The following is a 25,302-nucleotide window of genomic DNA, read 5'->3' on the forward strand; positions in this document are numbered from 1 at the left end:
GAGAAAGACCTCATCCCACAAAAGGATATTCTCATGTTTATACATCTCAGAAAGGAGGAACAAACTAATGCATAAGATGTAAAGACAGTATATACTGATAGGTAAAGGGTCTCAGGTTAATATAGGTAATGGAACTCAGGTTGATTGTGCCTGTTTATTGTCAGAAACAAAAGGAAGCAATGAAGCAATAAATGATGGCAGAAAGGAATAAAGCAATAAAATGGGGGGGATCCCCCATAAATCAAGAGGAGGGGACAGTTTGGGAATGTCCGATGCCAAAGGAAAACATCTCCCATAGCAAATCAAAGGGATTCTTAGAAAATATATAGAGATAAAAGTCTGTTATTCACTGTCTATATCTTCTAAAATTGGTTTTTCCCGCAGTACTGTATTCTTTTCCTACTTTCATGAATAGACTCTTATTTTTCCTTGTTATACAGATAGTCCTTGACTTATAACCATACATTTAGTGAGAATTCAAAGTTGCAATGTCATTGGAAAAAATGACTTATAACTGTTTTCCACATTTATGTCTGTTGTAACATCCCTGTGCTGACGTAATCAAAATTTTGATGCCTGGAAATTGACTCATATTTATGACCGTTGCAGTGTCCTGGGGGTCATGTGATAACCTTTTGTGACCTCTGAGAACCAAAGTTAATGGGGAAGCCAGATTTACTTAACTATGTTACTAACTTAACAATTGCAACGATTCACTTAACAGCTGTGGTGGGAAAGGTCATAAGATGAAGCAAAACTCACTTAACAACTGTCTTGCTTACTGATAGAAAATTGGGGCTCAATTGTGGTCGTTATTGTAATGAAAATTACTGGTTATCTTCATAACAAGAAATACAGGTAGGTAGCACAACTCTGAATAAACATGAAGCAGAAGGAAAAATATATTTCATTTCATTTCATCTATTTTTTCCATATTATTGAAATATAGAAACAGGTTGCAATGAAAATAAATGAAAGTCTTTTGTAAAATGCAGTTAAATGAATGGGATTCACAAAGTCAATATGTTTTCATTTTGAAGAAGCCTAACAAATTCAAAACTGATATCCTATAATACTATGTTAACTATATATTCATAAAATGGAAGTTACCTTTTGCTATATTTATTGTAAGTAGTGCTTTATGAATTGAAAGTATAAAAACCATGAAAATGTCTCTACAAACATTGAACATTGTTGGAGTCAATATTTGAAATATCCTAACAGGAACCAAGACACCTAGATTATCAATTTCAAGTTCAAAATGAGTGTTGAAATGGGGACAGTGTTAGGTCAAAGAATTTTGGAAAACGATGAAAATGTAGCAACTTAGACTTAGAATAACTTTTTTTGTCATTTTAAATGTATACTAATTGGCATATATTAAATTGAAATTTCATTGCATACACCTCTCAAAGGGTCACCACCTTTAATATACACTACGTAAACATGACAAAATAAATAAATACAAAATTATGCATATACCCTTATACCTACATATATTATATGACATGAACAACACAGTCTAGTTTAGATGCATACATGTAGACTTGGGTTACTAATTCCACTTGATGAGTTGCTCTCTGTGGTTTAGGTCAGGTCTGAAAACAATGATGTAGCACTTTGGCAAGAATATGAACCCCAGTAATGCAGCACTGGAGGACAAGATGGAGAAGACCTCCACAGCTACCATGGCTTTGCCTTTTGTGCTCAGGCTGGAAAGAAGGAGACCCACACACTGCAAAAGGCCAACATGCTAAAGGTAATGAACTTGGCTTCATTAAAGCTGTCAGGTAAGTTATGGGCAAGAAAAGCCACATAAAGCTGGCAATGGCCAAGATACCCATGTAGACCAAAATACAGTAGAAAAAGAAAGCTGACCCCCTCATTGCATTGTAAAATCATTTCTTGGAGCTCTGAATGCATGTCCAACTCAGGGAATGGGGGAGATGTTGACAACCAAATAATACAAATCCATACTTGGAATAGTTAATAGAAAAGGATAGTCCAAAAAGCCAATGTTTTCCGTACCCATTTCCTCATCTGAGATCCTGGTTTAGCGGCCATGAAATCCACAACCACTGTCATGGTTTTGGCCAGTACACTAGAAATGGCCACGGAGAAAGTGACACCAAACATTGATTGTCAGAGAAGGCAGGTCACTTTGCCAGGTTGGTTGAGGAAAAAGAGAGACAGGTTGTCACTTTGACAGGTTGTTGGCTTTGACAATGGAAGTATCCAGGGATGAAATCTAAAAATTTTCCCTACTGGTTCTGTGGGCGTGGCTTAATTGGTGGGTGTGGCTTGGTGGTCAGATGACTGGGTGGGCGTGGCCAATAACAATAAATAATAAAAATAATTTAAAAAGTATACAAAACAATAAGAGATACAAAACAAAAAACCAGCTTTCACTCTTTACACACACACAATACAACACAACTGACTTACATACAATGTAAAAGCAGCTCCATTTCACCCAAAATGACCCCTGCAACAAACAGGAACCTCACACTTTCACACTTTACACACACATAACACAACTGACACACACACACACACACACACACACACACACACACACAAAATGCCACATACAGCTTTGTGAGATTCGGTGTGTTTGTGTAGTTACAGAAACACACCAAATCTCAGAAAGCTGCACAAATATTTTATTTTATTATTTTATTTATTTATTTATTTAGATCAGGGTTCTCCAACCTTAGTAACTTTAAGGTTTGTGCACTTCAACTCCCAGAGTTCCTCATTCAGCAAAGCAGGCAGTCAAAGCAGGCTGAAATCAGTAGCTGAAGTAAAGCATGGTGTTGCCAGTCCGAAAGGAGCAGTAATTAAAGGTAAGTGAGGAGGAGGCATTGGGTGGGCATGGGTAGGGGCTCTTGTAAGTGGGGGCTGTTAAAAATGATTTTAAAAGCCTGTGAGGATCAGGCAAGTCATCTGGGATCGCCAGAGGAAAAAAAAAATTTAAAAGCTCCTCTGATGATCTCAGCTGAAGTTCCCTCATAGCAGCCCAGAACCTCTTAAAATAATTGTTTTAACAAGCTCTTCGGCCAAGGAGCTTGTAGAAATGTTTTTAAAGGTTCTGTTGATGAGGAACTCAGGTGAGATCGCCAGAGGAGGCTTTTAAAACTTTAAAAAAAGAGTTTAAAGGCTCTGCCAATCTCAGCTGAGCCGCAGGTTCCTCAAAGGCTTTTTTTTTTTTACTTTTAAAGGCATGTTTTCAGCTGAAGAAAAACTGCTTTTAAAATTAAAAAAAAACCCCACCTCTGCTGATGGTCCGGCTCAGCAGAGGCAGGGGGTGGGGCCAGGGATTTTTGTTACCAATCCTCCGAATCAGCAGCTGCCATTGCTACCAGATCAGGTGAGCCAGTCTGAACTGGGAGTATTTCACCCCTGGAAATATCTCTGTGCTTAATAAAAGTTCCAAGTACCCAAGATGTCAAGAAGAAGAGCTGCTGAGGCTAAACCAATTCCTGTTGTTGTTAGTTGCAAAGTCATGTCTGACCCATTGCGACCTCATGGAAAACGTTCCTCCAGGCCTTCCTGTCCTCTACCATCCTCTGGAGTCCATTTAAGCGCACATCTACTGCTTCAGTGAGTCCATCCAGCCACCTCATTCTCTGTCATCCACTTCTTCTTTTGCCCTCAATCTTTCCCAGCATTAGGCTCTTCTCAAGTGAGTCCTTCCTTCTCATTAGGTGGCCAAAGTATTTGAGTTTCATCTTTAGGATCTGGCCTTCTAAAGAGCAGTCAGAGTTGATTTTTATTTTATTTATTTATTTATTAAATTTTTATATCGCCCTTCTCCCAAAGGACTCAGGGCGGTGTACAGCCAAAGATAAAACACAGTACATAAACAATTAAAACCAACAATTAAAACCTAGCAGATTACAAAAAGGCTGACAATTAAAAGTATAAATTTAAAAGTTATAAAAATTTAAAAAACCCAGAACAATAAAAACCCCAATTTAAAATTAAAACTATTATGCCAGTCCTGCTTGAATAAATAGATGTGTTTTTAGATCACGATCTCCTCTAGGACTGACTTGTTTGTTCACCTTGCAGTCCAAGAGACTCACCATTTCCTAAGGTTTCCTAAAAGGTTAGAAACACTGCCGATTTCAGGATACATCCTTTCTTTTTTCCTTTTTATTTGGATAATGATCTTCTGAACATTCAAAACAGTTCATCCGTATCTGGAAGGAAAATCAAGGAATTTGTCATCTAGACATTCCAAATTATTGAAAATCACCTTATTATTTGTATGCATCCAAGTAGTTTATTAAAGTTTGCTTAAATATAATGAAAATTGGTACAATGCCTAACCTATCATTTTGATTTGAAATCTTCCCTTCTGAGCATGGAACACAGTCATGGCAGCAGAACTGATCCCCCTCAATCCCTTTCTTCCAGGATCCAGGGCAACAAGGGTCATTACCAGAGGTGGTATTGAGCAGGTTGTGACCAGTTCTGGAGAACCAGTAGCGGAAATTTTGAGTAGTTCAGAGAACCAGTAGTAAAAATTCTGACTGGCCCCGCCCCCATCTATTCTCTGCCTCCCAAGTCCCAGATGATATGGAGGAAATGGGGATTTTACAGTATCTTTCCCCTGGAGTGTGGTGGGAATAGAGATTTTGCAGTATCCTGCCCCTGCCATGCCCACCAAGCCACACCCACAGAACCAGTAGTAAAAAAAATTGAAACACACTACTGGTCATTACATCTAGAAAGTGGAAGAACCTGGTGATAAACATAAAAGTTTTTGAATTCGGAGATCCTTAAAACAGTTTGTAAATTTTGTCCTTTACAAAGGGAAAATATTTTTGACAAAAAATACTGAATTCATCAGCTTCATTAACAATTTAAAAATATGTAGAAAATACAATGACGTACAAAAGGTCCTGTTTGAAGGGCAAGGTGTTTAAATAATTTAACAAGATAACAATGTCACGGAAACATGGCCACTCTTGTGATTCTAAATGGAAATGCAAATGAAATATGCAAGCACGCTTTTCTATTGTGGTGTCATTTTGTCAGTTTGACAAATGTTTAATCGTCAACAACATTTGAAAATAATATGCCATTTCTTTATTTAAAAAGAAAACCAGAAATCAGATTTCTACATGAACTGCATTAAATATGGGATCATAATGGATTAATCATAGCCAATTCAGTAATTGATACCTGGTACCAGACAATTGGATCTTCATCCATGAATATATTTTTTCTCTTTTGGAGCCTGGAGATCTATCTTTCCAACTCTAACTCTCTGAAAGGATCTGTTTGGAAACATGATCAAGTTGGTGATGTTGAATCCACCTGTTGCTTCCCCTTCCTCATTCAAGAACATTCTCTGTCCAGCTTAAAAGAAATGCCTTGAAGAAATGAATGGAGCTACTTGAAAGAGAATGAAAGAGAAAGGGGGTTGAATACAATGTAGAAGAGAGGAGAACACTATATTCAAGTTTCATTGATGTATTTTTCCCATTCCTATAACAATTATTAAATATGTACATTTAGAAATTTGATAACTGATATTTCATAGAAATGTACATGAATTATTATTATTATTATTATTATTATTCAAAACGTTTTACAAAAAAATGTTTCCCACCCTTTCCCCCCCAACCCCCCTCCCTTCACTAATCCCTCCCCCCTCCCCCCTGACTTCCCGGATGAAGCACAAGGTATAGATAAAAATAAAACAAACATATACTAAGAAGATTTTCCCCCAAAACTATTATACCAATTTTCCCTCTCTAGCTCTGACTTCCTCCTAACACAACCAAAATCCTTCAAGAAAATAAAATAAAATAAAAAAATTAACAATTAAGAATAACAAAATATGTAAATCAATAAAACAAATTAATCCTAAAGTATTTAAAACCAACTAAAACATAAAAATCCAATCCAATTCAAAGAATATCTCCCTTATAGCTTCTATAACCATATAATTTTTCCCCCAGGTCTTTCTTACATAAACTCTTTCAAAATTATTCTATTCAAAATACAATACAACTCATTATAAAATTTCAATACCAAGAATTACAGTAGCTATTCAAATTTAGTCCATCCTCGTCAAAATCCAGTATAAATCCAAATACCTAGTCTTTTATAATAGATATAAAACATATAATCAACCCATTTCTTCCAGATCTTCCTCACTTGTCTTTCAGGGACAGTAATATTTTTGTCTGTTAATAATTCAAAGGGTAATACTTGTGTCTCTTGCCATTTTTTTTGATACATTAATCTCTGTCTTTCCTTCATTTCTCCTTTTGAAAAGTCAGTCACAATATTACCTAATAGATCCTTATGTTCAAAAATCCACAAATTACTACCATATATTCCATCGATCCAAAGAAAGAATTCTTGAAAAGCATTAAGCCTGTAAATTTTTTCAGTTCGGGAGACAGCCTCCTGTAGCACAAATTCTGACATTTCATCCAAACTATTTAAAGGAAACTTCTTTACATCAACTTGTTTATTCAGGATCATATCTTCATATTTATCCATTTTTATTTGTATCTCATCCATTGCATTTAAGTCCTGTTTGAGTTCGTATTTTTGAATAATTAAATACATTCTTTCTGTGTAATCCTGTATAAAGTCACGAATCCATTCTTCTGAAAAAACCTTCATGGCAAAGTTCTTACTGAAAATCCCCTTATGAAATACTTAAACAACGTAATATAATCCAACAATCCAGAATCCAACACAATATGATGAAGTCTCCATTCAGTTTCGATTTCGCAGCAAGGCTGATCTATTTGCAGTTAGTCTAAAACGCCATTTTAAGAGAAGGAAAAAAATAATAATTTTTCTCTCTTTAAAAAAGGAGGAAGTCAGGAAATCAACAATACTTGCAAACCAATAATTGTTCGCTCATGCTTCTTCCTGCTTATAGAAATCCACAAAAAGAAATCAATTGTTAGCAGAACTTGGACACCTTCCTCTTTTCCTGCTGTTGCAGGAGACACGCTGGATAATGGAGTGTAGAAGGAATTCAAAGGGATTCGACCATTCGGGACTTTGAATAACAAAAACAAAGCCCCTAGGGGAATCTACCTCTCTCCCCCCTTGCTCTTTCCCCTGCTCTCTCAACCAGAGAGGGAAAATTAAGTCGGGAACAGCTGTTCAAAGCTATTTACACCGGCTTTTACAATATCCAGTGCGGAGTGCCATAAATTAGCACTCAGCGAGAAAGGTGGCGCCAAGCGGAAGTCTACATGAATTATTATTGATATCATTTTAAGGAAAGAGAAGAATGAACCAAAGCAGAATGAAAATGGGCTATTGAGATTAAACAAATTCCCTCAATTATGATTCAGTAGTATAAATACATTTGATAATCTGAAATATGACAAATTTCCTTTAGCCAGATTCAAAAATTTGAGACTCATTCTTCAGGGCAAAGACCACCTCTGGTTGGCCCCAGAGTGGGGTGGGAATGGAGATTTTGCAGTATTCTTCCCCTGCCATGCCCACCAAGCTACACCATGCCCACCAAGCCATGCCCACAGAACCGGTAGTAAAAAAATTTGGATGTCACCACTGATATGCATATACAGTATGCATATGCAAACACACATGTAAACACAGAGAGAGAGAGAGAGATATCTTGCACTACTGAAAATGTTGACTATTTTGAAGGTTATAGTATTTCACTTTTGAAATCATCCAAAATACCTTATGCCACCAGGCTTGAAATTCTGGGCTTAGAAAACTTAGAACTATGCCGCCTTTGTTATCACCTAAGCGTAGCTCATAAAATTATATGCTACAATGTCCTACCTATCAATGACTACTTCAGCTTCAACCACAACAATACATGAGCACACAATAGATACAAACTTAAAGTGAACCGCTCCAAACTCGATTGCAGAAAATATGACTTTAGCAACAGAGTGGTGAATGCCTAGAATGTACTACCTAACTTTGCGGTTTCATCCCAAAACCCCCAAAATTTTAACCTAAGACTGTCTACCGTGGACCTCAACCCATTCCTAAGAGGTCTGTAAGGGGCGTGCATAAGTGCACCTGTGTGCCTTCCGTCCCTGTCCTAATGTTTCCTCTATTTGTATCTATTTTATGTAGTCAATTCATGCTTATACATATATATTATCTAATACGTACTTGACAAATAAATAAAATAAAAAATAAAAAAAAACCAAAATGTTGTCCCTGTATGTCTATGTGGATGTGTAATGTGGTGGAAATTCAAAAAACAGTGTTTTCACACTGAAGGTGTCAGCCTCCACTCCAATCTTCGCTCTATTGTGTGCAATTTGTATTCAGCAGTTAGGTGGCAATATCCTTATGTTTAATGTAGAATAGCTTATGGACTTAAAATGTATTACTATCCTATTCAGGTAAAAAGAGACAGGGCCCTTTAAGAGTGTCGTCTGACATAAGGTGAAGAAGGGGGAAGAGAGTAAAGGTTTGAAATCAGCTTGAAGCCAGATGTGCGGGCTTTCCAACGAAACCTGCATTCCTAACATGATAAGCAGCCGGAGACCTTAGGAAGAAGATTACCACGGGGGGGGGGGGGGGCGAGAGGGAGCTGGCATTGGCCCAGCCCTGCCTGACCTCTTGGGGGAGGAGAGACTAATGAGGGGATATGGGATGTTAGCCATATCTTGTCTCAGATTCAACTTTACACGGCTGTAGTCCAGATGTATTTAGTAAAAATACTTTTCTTTATTTTCAAATGAAGTCAAGGTGTTTTCTTTCCTAAATATAATCAGAGACAGTCTGACAGAAGGGTTCTTTTAATATTTCTTTTATTACTGAGGCTTTTATCTTTTTCTGATTCTCACACATCAAATTTTTCCATTGTTTCTTCTTTAAGGACTTTGCCAACTTCCTGACCTTCGAACCTTTCGCCGCGAGCTGAAGACATATTTATTCATCCGCGCAGGACTGGCATAGGATTTTAGATTTTAGTTGGTTTTAATTTTAATGGGTTTTATTGTTTTAAAGATATTTTAATCTGGGCCAAATTGAATAAGTTTTTTAGATATTTTGTTCTTTTTATCTGGCTGTAAACCGCCCTGAGTCCTTCGGGAGAAGGGCGGTATAAAAATTTGATTAAATAAATAAATAAATAAATAAATAATAAAAGGTGATTTTGAATGAAACGCTGTGCACATATGATTATCTACTGTACCTTGTAATTATCCAATTAAGACATGATGATCTCACTTGTTTTTCAAATCCTTGAGAAAATCAGGAAAAACATGAACAAAGGCTATTAATATTCCTTCAAACATTCAGAGCTGGGGCTGTAGACAGACACATGTTTCTCCCCTTGAACATTAATACATTACACTGTCCAGTTTGATCTTCGAAACAATTGAGAGAAACATGGCAAGCTCCGTGATTTGGAAATATGCAGTTGCAATTATTGGCCATTCACCAAGAAAATATGCACTTGCCAAAGTGGGAGAAGGTCCATTTGTATACAGTAGGAAGACTTTCAGTCAATATGGTGGTATTTATTGTTTCATTATTGGTATCAATGCCTGGGTAGTGTGTAAGGTCCCCAATCATAATTGCAATGTGAGTCAACCTCTCCCTATCCATCATAAATATGTTCAGTCTGGAGATCTCAGAATTGCTGGCATTTTTTCTCAGCTCTATGTCTTTTCCAGTCCTGTTAATTTCACTCGACACCCTTCTCTGGAACTTCTTGATGATTTTGTGTAAGTCTTATATTTTTACCTGAGTGTTGAATCAAATGATTCTCAAGGCAATCTTTGTTACGGCTACCATCAGCCAGTAATGCCTTAATTTTTTTAATAGAATAGAATAGAATTTTTTATTGGCCAAGTGTGCTTGGACACACAAGGAATTTGTCTTGGTGCATATGCTCTCAGTGTACATAAAAGAAAAGATACGTTCATCAAGGTACAACATTTACAACACAATTGATGGTCAATATATCAATATAAATCATAAGGATTGCCAGCAACAAAGTTACAGTCATACAGTCATAAGTGGAAAGAGATTGGTGATGGGAACTATGAGAAGATTAATAGTAGTGCAGATTCAGTAAATAGTTTGACAGTGTTGATGGAATTATTTGTTTAGCAGAGAGATGGCCTTTAGGAAAAAACTGTTCTTGTGTCTAGTTGTTCTGGTGTGCAGTGCTCTATAGCGTCGTTTTGAGGGTAGAAGTTGAAATAGTTTATGTCCAGGATGCGAGGGGTCTGTAAATATTTTCACGGCCCTCTTCTTGATTCATGCAGTATACAGGTCCTCAATGGAAGGCAAGTTGGTAGCAATTATTTTTTCTGCAGTTCTAATTATCCTCTGAAGTCTGTGTCTTTCTTGTTGGGTTGCAGAACTGAACCAGACAGTTATAGAGGTGCAAATGACAGACTCAATAATTCCTCTGTAGAACTGAATCAGCAGCTCCTTGGGCAGTTTGAGCTTACTGAGTTGGCGCAGAAAGCACAGTCTTTGTTGTCCTTTTTTGATGATGTTTTAATGTTAGCTGTCCATTTTAGATCTTGCAATATGATAGAACCTAGAAATTTAAAGGTTAAATTTAAATTTAATCATTTAATCCTCCAACAATTAACTTTTTGCTGTGAAAACTGTCTGAGAATATGATCTTCTGTGAATGATAATGAATGATATCAAAGCACTTTGCTAACAGTGTTTTGTGTTATTGTTGATCAACAATGAAAGGACAGCATAACAGCCCAGATTGTGTTTGACTTAAATGTATGGGGGTCTAAGTTTATCTAAGAATAGCTGTGACTCCTTTTTGCATTACTGGTTTCAGAAGTAATATCCTTAGCTCCTAGGTACCATCCATTATTATGAAGCTGGTTTGTGATACTGTGAATTCTACATAAATGTACAATGCAAAATTATATTGGTTAAAACAAAGACAGCATTTGCTGGTTCAGAAATTTCCAAAGGAGTGGCGCGTTTGCATTTACTTGGATGATAACAAAATCATTTAATTTTTTTAATATAATTTATGAAATGCTCAGCATTAAGGTGATTAAAGCATAAATATGGGAAATATTTTTTGGAACTATTTACTTTTCAAACTCATGCAGTTTTCATTGCAGGGTATTGTTTCAGAGTTACCAGCACATCCTAGCCTTAGCTTTTGCTATAAAGGAAATCAATGAGAATCCCCAGATTTTACCCAATGTCACCCTGGGATTCAACATCTATAATAGCTACTTCAGTTCAAGCTGGACCTACCTTGCCTCCATGGAGCTTCTCTTTGCTCAAAATAGATTCATCCCAAATTTTAAGTGTGGCATTCAAAACAATCCTGCTGCAGTCATCGGGGGACCTGATATCTGTCTCCACATGGCAACCATACTGGACATCTACAAAATTCCCCAGGTAAAGTGAACAAGCCATTTGCTGTTCTTGTGATTGTTTGGATGCCATTTTGTGGCTGAGGTTTAGGAAAGGGTGTGACTGAAACAGACAAAAACAAATAAAGCTTACATTCAGGAGTGAAATGCTCCTGGTTCGGACCGGATCACGCAATCCAGTAGCGATGGGGGTGGGTAGTTCAGAGAACTGGTAACAAAAATCCCTGCCCCAGCACCACCCATGCCTCGCTGTTCCTCTTGTCTGTCCCTGAAGCTCTCGGTGGTGATATAGCTGGAAACGGCCTTAAATAATTGCCACGGTGCTTCAAAGGGTCGCACTACAGCTGATCAGCTCTGTAGGCGGCTTGTAGACCAGTGCCTCTATTTTTAAAAAGGGTAGACCGGTGCCTCCCAAAAAAAGGCAATTAGTAGATTGGTGCCTCTATTTTTAAAGACGGTAGACCGGTGCGCTCCCAAGTTTTGTATACTTTATTATTTTTATTATTTATTATTATTGGCCATGCCCATTCAGTCTCCTGACCACCAAGCCATGGCCACCAATTAAGCCACGCCCACAGAACCAATCAATATCAATATCAATCATAAGGATGCAAGCAACAAAGTTACAGTCATGCAGTCATAAGTGAGTGGAGATGGGTTATAGGAATGATAAGAAGATTAATAGTAATAGTAATGCAGACTTAGTGAATAGTTTGACAGTGTTGAGAGTATTATTTGTTTAGCAGAGTGATGGCATTCAGGAAAAAACTGTTCTTGCGTCTAGTTTTTTCGTGTGCAGTGCTCTATAGTGTTGTTTTGAGGGTAGGAGTTGAAACAATTTATGTCCAGGATGTGAGGGGTCTGTAGATATTTTCACAGCCCTCTTTTTGACTCATGAAGTATAGAGATCCTCAATGGAAGGCAGGTTGGTAGCAATTATTTTTTTCTGCAGTTCTAATTATCCATTGAAGTCTGTGTTTGTCTTGTTTGGTTGCAGAGCCAAACCAGACAGTTATAGAGATGCAGATGACAGACTCAGTAATTCATTCCTCTGTAGAACTGAATCAGCAGCTCTTTGGGCAGTTTGAGCTTTCTGAGTTGGTGCAGAAAGAGCATTCTTTGTTGTGCTTTTTTGATGATGTTTTTGATGTTAGCTGTCCATTTTAGGCCTTGAGATATGATAGAACCTAGAAATTTGAAGGTGTCTGCTGTTGATACTGTTGATTAAGATGGATAAACAGTCTTACACATTCTTCATTCTTCCCTATCATTTTTCTTAGCTGACCTATGGCTCTACTCCAATCATGGATAAAGAGATGCAAGCAGCTTTCTTCCAACAAATGTTTCCAAATGAATCCCATCAACATAAGGGGCTCCTCCAGTTATTGCTCTATTTTAGGTGGATCTGGATTGGTGTTCTTGCTGTGAACAATGACAAAGGGGAGAAATTTGTACAGGAGGTGCTCCCCACATTTCCCCAGCAGGGCATCTGCTTTGATTTCATAGGAGAATTCCCTAATGTAGCTTTTTACAGTGATTTTATGGATGTGATGGAAGAAACCTACAAAACCTACTCTATTATTGCAAACAGCACAGCCAAGGTGATTGTTTTATATGGTGCAATGGAATCCATGAACTTTTTGAAAATGTTAGTGCAGTATTCAGTAGTGGAGGATATATCAGTCAATACAAAGGTCTGGATCATGAATGCTGAAATGGATTTCACATCCATTTCTATTCAAAGAGATTGGGACGTCAGTTTCCTTCAAAATGCTTTATCCTTTGCAGTTCATTCAAAGAAGGTGCCAGGCTTCCAGGAATTCCTTCTACTCAGAAATCCAACCACAGCAGAACACGATGGGTTTCTAAGGAATTTCTGGGAGCATGCATTCGAGTGCTTGTTTCACAGCTCTGACCTAGGTAATAAACATGGCACAATCTGTACAAGGAAGGAGAAGATGGCAACCCTTCCGGCATCGGTGTTTGAACTTAGCACAACTGCCCACAGCTATAATGTATACAATGCTGTCTATGCTGTAGCTTATGCTTTGGAGGCAATGCATTCATCAAAACTCAAGCACAACCTTATTGTGGGCAGGAGAGGTCCCAGTCTTCAGAATCAACAATTGTGGCAGGTAATGTTTAGAGCAGAGATATGCTGCAGATTGATTGATTGATTGATTGATTGATTGATTGATTTTGTCACACAGTATATATAAGCATAAGCATGAAATAACTATACAATATATAAGCATATATATAAGTATGAGTATGTAATAACTATATTAGTTGGATATAACGAAAGGAAACAATAGGACAGGAACAGTAGGCACGCTTGTGCTCTTATGCACGCCCCTTACAGACCTCTTAGGAATGGGATGAGGTGAATAGTAGACAGTTTTTGGTTGAAGCTTTGGGGATTTGGGGAAGAGACCGCAGAGTCAGGTAGTTTATTCCAAGCATTAACAACTCTGTTACTGAAGTCATATTTTCTGCAATCAAGATTGGAGCGGTTCACATTAAGCTTAAATCTATTGTGTGCTCATGTATTGTTGCAATTGAAGCTGAAGTAGTCTTCAACAGGAAGGACATTGTAATAGATGATTCTGTGAGCTAAACTCAGGTCATGTCGAAGGCGGCGTAGTTCTAAATTTTCTAAACCCAGTCTGGTGGCATAAGGTATTTTGTTGTATTCAGAGGAGTGGAGAACTCTTCTTGTAAAATATTTCTGGACACGCTCAATTGATGTCTGAAATGTGGTATGGGTTCCAGACAGTCGAGCTATATTCAAGAATTGGTCTAGCAAATGTTTTATATATGCTCTGGTTAGTAGTGCAGTGTTTTTGAAGAAGAAGCTACGCAAGATTAGGTTTACAACTCTTAAAGCCTTTTTTGCAATGTAGTTGCAGTGGGCTTTGGCACTTAGATCATTTGATATGAAAACTCCAAGACCTTTAACACGGTGGGGGTCATCTGTAAGATCTGCAAGTTCAGTCTATGGGCCAATTAGAAGACTTACTCTAAAGAAAAATAGGACATCAAAGGGCTATATATCTATCACTGTCCATTTTACACCGTTTTAGGACTACAGAGGACATAAGAAACAATTATATATTAACACTAGCTGATAACCTGGCATTGCCCAGTTATCTTGATGGACATTACCTTACAGATGACCCCCATCCCGTTTAACTTGACCTAAGTTTAACTCATAGAATCATCTATTGTAATGTCCTTCCTGTTAAAGACTACTTCAGCTTTAATTGCAATAATACAAGAGCAACCAATAGATTTAACTTTAATGTCAACCGCTTTAATCTAGATTGCAGAAAATATGACTTCTGTAACAGAATCATCACTGCTTGGAATATTTTACCTGATTCTGTGGTCTCTTCCCATAATCCTAAAAGCTTTAACCAAAAACTTTCTACTATTGACTTCACCCCATTCCTAAGAGGACCATAAGGGGCGTGCATAAGCGCACAAACGTGCCTACCGTTCCTGTCCTATTGTTTTTCTTTTCTTCTTCATATACATATATATGTATGTATGTAGGTCTTTGGTTATTCGGGTTCTCTCCCGCGTAAAATTGGAAGTGTCTTGGCGACGTTTCGACGAAGTCTCATTTGTCATCTTCAGGCTTCAGCTTCGTGCTTCTGGGAGCAATGTGTGATCGCAGCTGTTTCTTCCTTTTAACTGCTAGTGGGGGCTTGAACTGATTGGGTGGGAGCTTGGCTGTGCTCTGATTGGATGGGGTTTTTTTGTGCTCTGATTGGTGGGGGTGTGTCCTGTTTGGGTGGGGGCTTGGTTGTGCTCAGATTAGTCTGAGTTGCAGGGGGATTTGAGCTGATGAGCTGCATTGCTGTTGTTTGGCTTCGTGTTTGTGGTCGTGCTACATCTTCATAGTGGGTGTCTGCTTGTTGCATGTATGGATTGGAGGGGTTTGAAATGGCTAATGTTGCAGCTGTGGTCTGGCTTCTGGTCCTTGGTCGTGCTTCCTGATCAGTGTGGGTTTGGGTCTGCTTTTTGGGTGGATGTGTGGTGGTGACATCCTGTGTGGACCTCGTGAGTGTGGGTCTGGTGTCATTCCTCGTGTTAGGGACTCGTTTGTCAATAAGGGCAGGTTTCCAAATGGCTGGTAGGCGGGAGGTATCATCTCGTTTGTTCATGCTGTGTGGGCGTTTTTCTATCTCGATGGCTTCTCTGATTATTCTGTTGTTAAAGTGTTCAGTTTTGGCGATAGTTCTGGTCTTTTTAAAGTCAATATCGTGTCCTGTGGCTTTAAGGTGTTGGACCAGGGAAGAAGTTGGTTCCTCTTTTTTGACTGAGTTCTTGTGTTCTTCAATGCGTGCACTGAAGAGCACTGTTCTTCAATGCGTGCACATATATATATCAAAGAAATATATCAAAGAAGCCTTGATAGCTATCCAAAACAAATATAACCCCCCCAAGCACATCCTAGATCTGACCAACCACTGCCTATCCAACACATACTTCATCTATAATGGACAAAAATACAAACAAGTAGAAGGAGCACCCATGGGATCACCCCTCTCACCTGTCATTGCCAATCTCTACGTGGAACACTTTGAAACCAAGCTCTAGAAAAATCTGATCACAAACCCAAACTCTGGCTCAGATATGTAGATGACACCTTCATAATCTGGCCACATGGGAAAGAAAAACTTGATAACTTCCTCACACACCTCAATAGCCTACACCCCAAAATACAGTTCACCATGGAAACAGAAGTTAACAACCAACTTCCCTTCCTGGATGTCTTAGTCTACAGGAAACCCAATGGCTCCCTAGGACACACCATCTACCAGAAGAAAACACACACAAACCGCTATCTGCACGCACTCTCACACCACCACCCAGCACAGATCAACTCCATAGCCAAGACACTCATCTCCAGAACAAAATGCTTAGCTGACGAACAACACCTAAAAACTGAACTAGACACTCTCACTAACGTACTAACATCCAATGGATTCCAAAGAAATAAGATTACCAAGCTAATCCAAAAAGAACCCCCCACTAAAATCCAAGACAGAGAACAAGAAAACGGCACAGCCCTCCTCCCATATATAAAAGGCACCACAGACAGAATCAGCAAGATCCTCCACAAACACAACATCAAGACAGCATTCTGCACAAACAGAAAAATATCCACCATCCTAAGAAACCCCAAAGACAAAATTGAGTTAGAAAATCAAGGAGTATATGAAATCCCATGCACCGCCTGCCCCACCACATACATCGGACAAACCAACAGAAGAATAAGTGCACGTATTGAAGAACACAAGAAGTCAGTCAAAAAAGAGGAACCAACTTCTTCCCTGGTCCAACACTTTAAAGTCACAGGACATGATATTGACTTTAAAAAGACCAGAACTATCGCCAAAACTGAACACTTTAACAACAGAATAATCATAGAAGCCATTGAGATAGAAAAACGCCCACACAGCATGAACAAACGAGATGATACCTCCCGCCTACCAGCCATTTGGAAACCCACCCTTATTGACAAATGAGTCCCTAACACGAGGAATGACACCAGACCCACACTCACGAGGTCCACACAGGATGTCACCACCGCACATCCACCCAGAAAGCAGACCCAAACCCACACTGATCATGAAGCACGACCAAGGACCAGAAGCCAGACTGCAGCTGCAACATTAGCCATTTCAAACCCCTCCAATCCATACATGCAGCAGACTGACACCCACTATGAAGATGTAGCACCACCACAAAGCCAAACAACAGCTATGCAGCTCACGAGCTCAAATCCCCCTGCAACACAGACTAAATTGAGCACAACCAAGCCCCCACCCACACAGGACTCACCCCCAGCCAATCAGAGCACAAAAAAACCTCCATCGAATCAGAGCACAGCCAAGCTCCCACCCAATCAGTTCAAGCCCCCACTAGGAGTTAAAAGGAAGAAACAGCTGCGATCACACATTGCTCCCAGAAGCACGAAGCTGAAGCCTGAAGATGACAAATGAGACTTCGTCGAAACGTTGCCAAGACATTTCCAATTTTACACGGGAGAAAACCCGAACAACCAAAGACCTACACACACACACACACACACACACACACACACACATATACATATACATATATATATATATATATATATATATATATATATACATATACATATATATATATATATGCTTATACCTCCTAATATTTACTCATATATATGTTTTTTTGTTTTTTTTATTTGAATTTATATATGTTATTTATGCTTATATACTATATAATCTTTTTGTATGATGTTGTGACAAAATAAATAAAATAAAAATAAATAAATAAAAAATAAATTTATTTATCCCAATCCTGTATTAGACAGGAAGAGCAACTTCACCCTGAGCCCTGATTTCGGCAAGAATTAAATTAGTTAAAAATGTTTTCCCTGTGCCCCTAGAAGCGTCATGTAAAATGATACCCCCTTGTTCTTTTGCTAGCTGATCCATGTTCATTTGGTATGCTTTTTTCTGATCTTGATTTAGAAGTGGCTTCTTGTCCTCAATATCTACACTAAGCTGTTTGAAATTGTAGTTTCTTTTCTCGCATGTGATCTGCGTGAAGTAGGTCATGTCAGTCTCATAGTGCTGCAGGCAGGCTAAGTTGCAATAATGTTTTATTGATCATGGCGATATATTTGTCCTCAAGAATAATCAAAGCCTTGTTGAAAATGTCCATACCAAATGTAATTTCTAATGTTGGATTTTCCCCCTTACCAGACGGAGCCCCCACTGTGAAACCATTACCATGGCAATTCCACTGTGCTTCACAGTAGAAGGCATTTTAAGGCACAACAGGGTGTTAGGGGTGTCTTACCCCCACAGTATTTTTTTCCAGACAGTAAGTCATCTGTGAACCAAGTTTGGTTGAAATTGCTCGAAGCATTCCAGAGTTATGCTGGAACATACACACACATAGCCAGTTTTATGTACATAGATATCTAGAATTTTTAATTAGCTACTTCTTTAGTATTTATAATTTTCCTGGTCTTTGACTGAAATAAGCATATGATTTGACTATATTAACACTATAATCTCCTTATATAAACTAGACCATTGGTTTGATTGAAAATTGAAAAAAATAATTGAAGACACCCTCTGCATTTATAACACCTCTAGTGTCCTTCAAACAAAAAATATATATATCCAGATACTCATTACTACATATGGCTCACACCCCGAAAGAGAAAATGAACACATAATAATAAGAGCATAGCATTACATACAAATGTTTGGAAATTGATTCTCCTCCATGCTAAAGCTGTTGACAATACTTTAGAAATTAGGTCCTATAGTCAGGAATTCATATTCTCATATTATTCTCACTATTGCTCAGAAGGAATATCTGCTGGAGACAAATGCTTCCCTCTAGGCTGAAACTCATCAGGGGAAGAAAAACATTTTAACAACCAGAATACCCCCTTTTCCTTATGTGACATCTTCCAAGGCCTTCCATTACAAAATAATATATTGAAATATATCTATACATTTTCATGTGCTTAAGAAACTCAGAGATGAATAATGGAATATGATTTAAAAATCTAATAAACAAACTCCATATGAAATCGACTTTGACCAGAAATAGACTGATGAATGAATCTTTCCTATTTTTCATATCTTCCCTCTCACCCTTTTCAATTTAGCTTAATCTTTTCTTGAGAAGGGTCTCCTTTAACAACAGTGTTGGAGAAAAGATTTCATTTGACAAAGAACGGGAATTCATTGGTGGATTTGATATTAATAACTGGGTCACATTCTCAAACCGGTCATTTTTTAGGATCCAGGTTGGAAGGATAGACCCTATGGCTTCCCCAAATAAATTCTTCAATATTTCGGAAGATTCCATCATGTGGCAAAAAAGCTTAAATGAGGTAAGGACTGAGTAGCTATCTTTTCTTTTATTTAAACAACAACGTACCCCATGACTATCATTATGTGTTGTACCTTATGATTCTTGACAAATGTATCTTTTCTTTTTATGTACACTGAGAGCATATGCAGCAAAGGCAAATTCCTTGTGTGTCCAAACACACACTTGGCCAATAAAGAATTCTAATTCTAATTAAAAACATTCTGGAATGAAATATGTTTCTTAGCTCCTTCCCTGGAACCAGCGAATTCTCATTTTACATTAAATGCAAAATATGTTTACAATTTTTAAAGGCTGATTTCCCAGGAGCAGAAAAAGGATTCATATATGTCTATTGTTTGTAGATAGCTACCAAATATTTTACAAATTGCTACAATTTACATGACCAAAAAAGCTTCTTTTTGGCTCTAATTATTTTCTTAGTCATGCACTTTGAAAACTTGGTTTTGAAATTTAGGCTGCAATCGTATCTATCTATCTATCTATCTATCTATCTATCTATCTATCTATCTATCTATCTATCTATCTATCTATTATCTGTCTGTCTGTCTATTTATCTAGCATGATAGTGTATGAATGTATTGGGCTTTTTTTGAACTGTTTCCCCTACATATTCAAATTGAAATCCCCTATATAATATATCAGCATGCAGGTCCCATCATCCCCATACAACTCAGCCTCTATTTTCCTGGATAGGGATTATACATAATGTGTCCAAATAATCTAAATCACTGTTTGTTTATTTATTTATTTATTTTTTAAAAGCTTGATAACTTTAAGATCTGTGAAATCCAACTCCCATGTTGGCTGGGGAATTCTAAATATTAAAGTCTACACATCTTAATGTTGCCCACTTAAAAAAAACACACACAAAAACACAACCCACTGATCTAGAGGTAGGTTGGACAATGCAGTCAATTTTGTTTCCTAGTCAAAATGTACATAATTGGTTGACACATCACAAACAGGAGTTTACAGAAGTTTATTTCCCCTGAATTCATTCCCACACTCATCTAACTATTCATAAAAGGCCAAAAGCACAGTTAATAATGGAGATATGTTTTTAGAAATAAACAGGAAACAATAGAATAGAATAGAATAGAATAGAATAGAATAGAATAGAATAGAATAGAATAGAATAGAATAGAATAGAATAGAATTCTGTACTGGCCAAGTGTGATTGGACACACAAGGAATTTGTCTTTGGTGTATATGCTTCCAGTGTACATAGGAGAATAAAATACGTTCATAGAGAATAAAAAGATACACTTAGTGATTACTAAAGTTACTAATAAACTATCAAATTGTACTAGGAAACAAAAGCAATATAAATTGAAAGATACAAACAACATGGTTATAGTAATAAGTGGGAAGAGATAGATACTAGTAAGGAAGAGAAGAAGAATATTAATACAGTCTTAGTAAATTATTTGACAGTGTTGTGGGAATTAATTGTTTAGCAGAGTGATGACATTCAGGGGGAAACAGTCCTTGTGTCTAGTTGTTCTGGTGTGCAATGCCCTATAAGCGTCGTCTTGAGGGTAGGAGTTGAAACAATTGATGTCCAGGATGTGAGGAGTCTGTAGATATTTTCACAGCCCTCTTTTTGACTCATGCAGTATACACGGTCCTCAGTGGAAGGCAGTATAAAAGGTATAAAGATCTGAAAAGGTGATTTCTTTCAATGAAGCTTCAAATGAAACTTACCTTCATATGTGCAAAAAAACAAACAAACCCCAAAGGGTTCCCTCATTTGTAAGAGTAATGCAAGGTGATCCTGTGTTTTATCCTCTCAAATCTTCTTCCCAATACTCAAATATCAGGAGAGGTCAAAATCAATTTTTGCTTCCTTATTTCTGGTTGATCTGCTTCCAGGCTTACTGGCTTCAGCAAGTGTACAATGAAGATGGCTCTTTTGAGGCTGTCTCTATTTGCTGACGGTTTTTTAGGCTGGCCTGCTTTAGCAAACCCTGAAAGATGGCTTTCACCATGAACTAAAGACAGCCATTCTAAAACCTTTTTAGTATTTGCTGACATTCTGCCTGGTTGGATAGCTCTGGTGTGAACTTCAGGCATGCACTTAAGTCAACTGAAATAGAGCCATCTCTGCCTGCTTACCAAAAGGTTTAGTTAGGAGTATTGCTTGTCTTCTTTTGATAATACCAGGCTCTACAGGTAAGCCACGGCATATTGGCACATATACAAAAGTCACGGGGTACCAGATAGCGTTGCTTAGAAGTTTGACAGTTGAAAAGATGCTAAGAATCTTCTTTCTGGTAAAGGATCTCAGTTGAAAAGATCAACGGCATTCATGAGCTAGAAATCAAAGGATGAAGAATACTTTGGCTTCAGGACCCAGTTAAAGAAACTTTGGGGGACACATACAAAGAAGGGTGGATATTCCATTAAATCATTGCAGATCAAGTATTCTTTCCCAATAACATTATAATGGTTTGATGATATTTTTTTTACTCCATGTCTAAGCTTTAAATTCTGCAGCAAGGTAGAAATTACTCAAATGATTTTTAAAAATCTTAACAATATTCTCAATTTTTGGATAGACACATCCCCTTTCTTTGTGTAATGATCCTTGCCCAACAGGGCATAGCAAGAACAAGACAGAATCAAGACCGTTTTGCTGCTATGATTGCCATCCATGTCCAGAAGGGAAAATTTCAAACAAAGAAGGTAAACATTTTTGAGAAATAATGGAATAAGCTACCTTATTAACAGAGTTATTTATTTGGATTATTTATTTATATGACTACCAATGTCATACAAGTGACTCTGGGTAGTGTTCAAAGATTAAAACATAACCTCCCCTACTTGTGAAAATTTCCTTGCTTTTAAAGCTATTCACAGTGAAAAGGATTGTGAAAATACATTACATACATATTTGTAACCAAAAATGATATACAGATAATAGCATAGTATGCGATATCCAGAAGGGACACGGTGGCTCAGTGGCTAAGATGCTGAGCTTGTTGATCAAAAGGTCAGCAGTTCAGCGGTTCGAATCCCTAGTACCGCGTAACAGGGTGAGCTCCCTTATTTGTCCCAGCTTCTGCCAACCTAGCAATTCGAAAGCACGTAAAAAATGCAAGTAGAAAAATAGGAAACACCTTTGGTGGGAAGGTAAAAGCGTCCCCTGCTCCTTTGGCATTTGGTCATGCCAGCCACATGACCATTTATTTATTTTATTTATTTATTTATTTTTCACATTTTTATACCGCCCTATCTCCCTAGGGACTCAGGGCGGTTTACAGCCAGATAAAACATACATATAAATACAAAATAAAACATCAATTAAAAAACTTATTAAATAAGGCCGAATATTTAAAAATAGCAATACAAATAATAAAACCCCATTAAAACCAAATTCAAAATTTAAAATTCTAGTCCAGTCCTGCGCAGATAAATAGATGTGTCTTAAGCTCGCAGTGAAAGGTTCGAAGGTCAGGAAGTTGGCGGAGTCCTGGGGGAAGTTCGTTCCAGAGGGTGGGAGCTCCCACAGAGAAGGCCCTTCCCCTGGGTGTCACCAGTCGGCACTGCCTGGCCGACGGCACCCTGAGGAGTCCCTCTCTGTGAGAGCGCACGGGTCAGTGAGAGGCATTCGCTGGCAGCAGACGGTCCCGTAAGTAACCCGGCCCTATGCCATGGAGCACTTTGAAGATAGTTACCAGAACCTTGAAGCGCACCCGGAAGGCCACAGGTAGCCAGTGCAGTCTGCGCAGGAGAGGTGTCACATGGGAGCCATGAGGGGCTCCCTCTATCACCCGCGCAGCCGCATTCTGAACTAACTGGAGCCTCTGGGTGCTCCTCAAGGGGAGCCCCATGTAGAGAGCATTGCAGTAATCCAGACGAGATGTCATGAGAGCATGAGTGACCGTGCATAGGGCATCCCGGTTTAGAAAGGGGTGCAACTGGTGAACCAGGCGGACCTGGTAAAAAGCTCTCCTGGAGACGGCCGTCAAATGATCTTCAAAGAACAGCCATCCATCCAGGAGAACGCCCAAGTTGCACACCCTCTCCATTGGGGCCAATGACTCGCCCCCAACAGTCAGCCGCGGCTGCAGCTGACTGTACCGGGATGCTGGCATCCACAGCCACTCTGTCTTGGAGGGATTGAGCTTGAGCCTGTTTCTCCCCATCCAGACCCGTACGGCTTCCAGGCACCAGGACAGCACTTCGATAGCTTCGTTGGGGTGGCCCGGTGTGGAGAAGTACAGCTGAGTATCATCAGCGTACAGCTGGTACCTCACACCGAAGCCACTGATGATCTCACCCAGCGGCTTCATATAGATGTTGAACAGAAGGGGCAAGAGAATCGACCCCTGCAGCACCCCCAAGTGAGGCGCCTCGGGGCCGACCTCTGCCCCCCTGTCAACACCGTCTGTGAACAATCAGAGAGATAGGAGGAGAACCACCGATAAACGGTGCCTCCCACCCCCAATCCCTCCAACCGGTGCAGCAGGATACCATGGTCGATGGTATCAAAAGCCACTGAGAGGTCTAATAGGACCAAGGCAGAGGAATAACCCCTATCCCTGGCCCTCCAGAGATCATCCACCAACGCGACCAAAGCCGTCTCAGTGCTGTATCCGGGCTGAAAGCCGGACTGGAACGGGTCTAGATAGACAGTTTCATCCAGGTACCGGGGTATTTGACATGCCACCACACTCTCTACAACCTTCGCCGTGAAGCGAAGGTTGGAGACCGGACGATAATTACCTAATACAGCTGGGTCCAGGGAAGGCTTCTTGAGGAGAGGCCTCACCACCGCCTCTTTCAAGGTGGCAAAGATGTCATTGGAGACATCTTCGGACAGCACTGGCTGTTTGGCTTTGAAACGGAATGAGTAGCACATATGTGCGAGGGGAACCTTTACCATTTTTATGTGATATCCAAGGTAGAATGAAATGCGTGGCAGGTAAAAGCTTTGGGTATGGGCCAAGGTTTCTGGCCCTCAAATTTTATCTAATCCTCAGTAATCTTCAGTGAATATGATTTCATATTAAAATGGTTAAGTAGTTAATGTCACTGTTGATAACTAGCTTCTCTCTGAGAGTTATGCAACACTAAGATCTGATGAATGAAAAACAAGGCACAGAATCGCTGTTGTTGTTTTTCAGATATGGAAGACTGTTCTCATTGTCCAGAAGATCATTACTCAAACCATGACAAAGATGCATGCATTCCAAAACACATAACTTTTTTATCCTATGAAGAACCGTTGGGGATCAGTTTAGCTATTTGTGCTCTTTCTTTTTCTTTTATCACAGCTCTGGTGCTTGGGATCTTCATTAAACACAAATACACTCCCATTGTCAAAGCCAACAACCGGAATCTCACCTACTCTCTCCTAGTTTCTCTCCTCCTCTCTTTCTTTTGTGTTTTATTATTTATTGGGAAACCAGATAAGATTGTGTGTCTCCTTCGACAACCAGCTTTTGGAATCATCTTCTCCATGGCAGTTTCTTGTGTCTTGGCCAAAACCTTTGTTGTGGTCCTAGCTTTCATGGCCACCAACCCTGGATCTAGAATGAGAAAATGGGTGGGGAAAGGAATGGACAGTTTCATTGTTCTCTTTTGTTGCCTTGTTCAAACCACAATCTGCATCATATGGTTGGCAATTTTTCCACCATATCCAGATTTTGATGTGCACTCAATGCCTGAAGAAGTCATCATGGAGTGCAATGAAGGATCAGTCACCATGTTCTACTGTGTGTTGGGCTTTATGGGTTTCCTGGCTCTGCTTAGTTTCTCTGTTGCTTTTCTAGCTAGGAAGTTACCTGATACTTTCAATGAAGCTAAATTCATAACTTTCAGTATGTTGGTCTTCTGCACTGTTTGGTTGTGCTTTATTCCTACCTATATAAGCACAAGGGGAAAATATATGTTGGCTGTGGAGATCTTCTCCATGATCTCTTCCAGTGCTGGCTTATTGGTGTGTATCTTTCTTCCCAAGTGTTTTATCATTGTAATGAAACCTGAACTGAACAATAAGCATCAGCTCATGAAAAAAACATTTTAA

General features: G+C 38.8%; 1 protein-coding gene across 1 annotated transcript; it reads left to right on the top strand.

Moving 5' to 3' along the window:
• Positions 1–11,244: 11,244 nt before the first annotated feature.
• Positions 11,245–25,302, top strand: LOC131197964 (vomeronasal type-2 receptor 26-like). The gene is made up of 5 exons (XM_058182471.1): positions 11,245–11,382; positions 12,638–13,492; positions 19,042–19,269; positions 21,830–21,956; positions 24,401–25,302. Exons 1-5 carry the CDS (start codon positions 11,245–11,247, stop codon positions 25,300–25,302), a joined length of 2,250 nt encoding a protein of 749 aa, XP_058038454.1.

The sequence above is a fragment of the Ahaetulla prasina genome, chromosome 4 (genome assembly GCF_028640845.1).
Source record: "Ahaetulla prasina isolate Xishuangbanna chromosome 4, ASM2864084v1, whole genome shotgun sequence".
Classification (NCBI taxonomy): domain Eukaryota; kingdom Metazoa; phylum Chordata; class Lepidosauria; order Squamata; family Colubridae; genus Ahaetulla; species Ahaetulla prasina.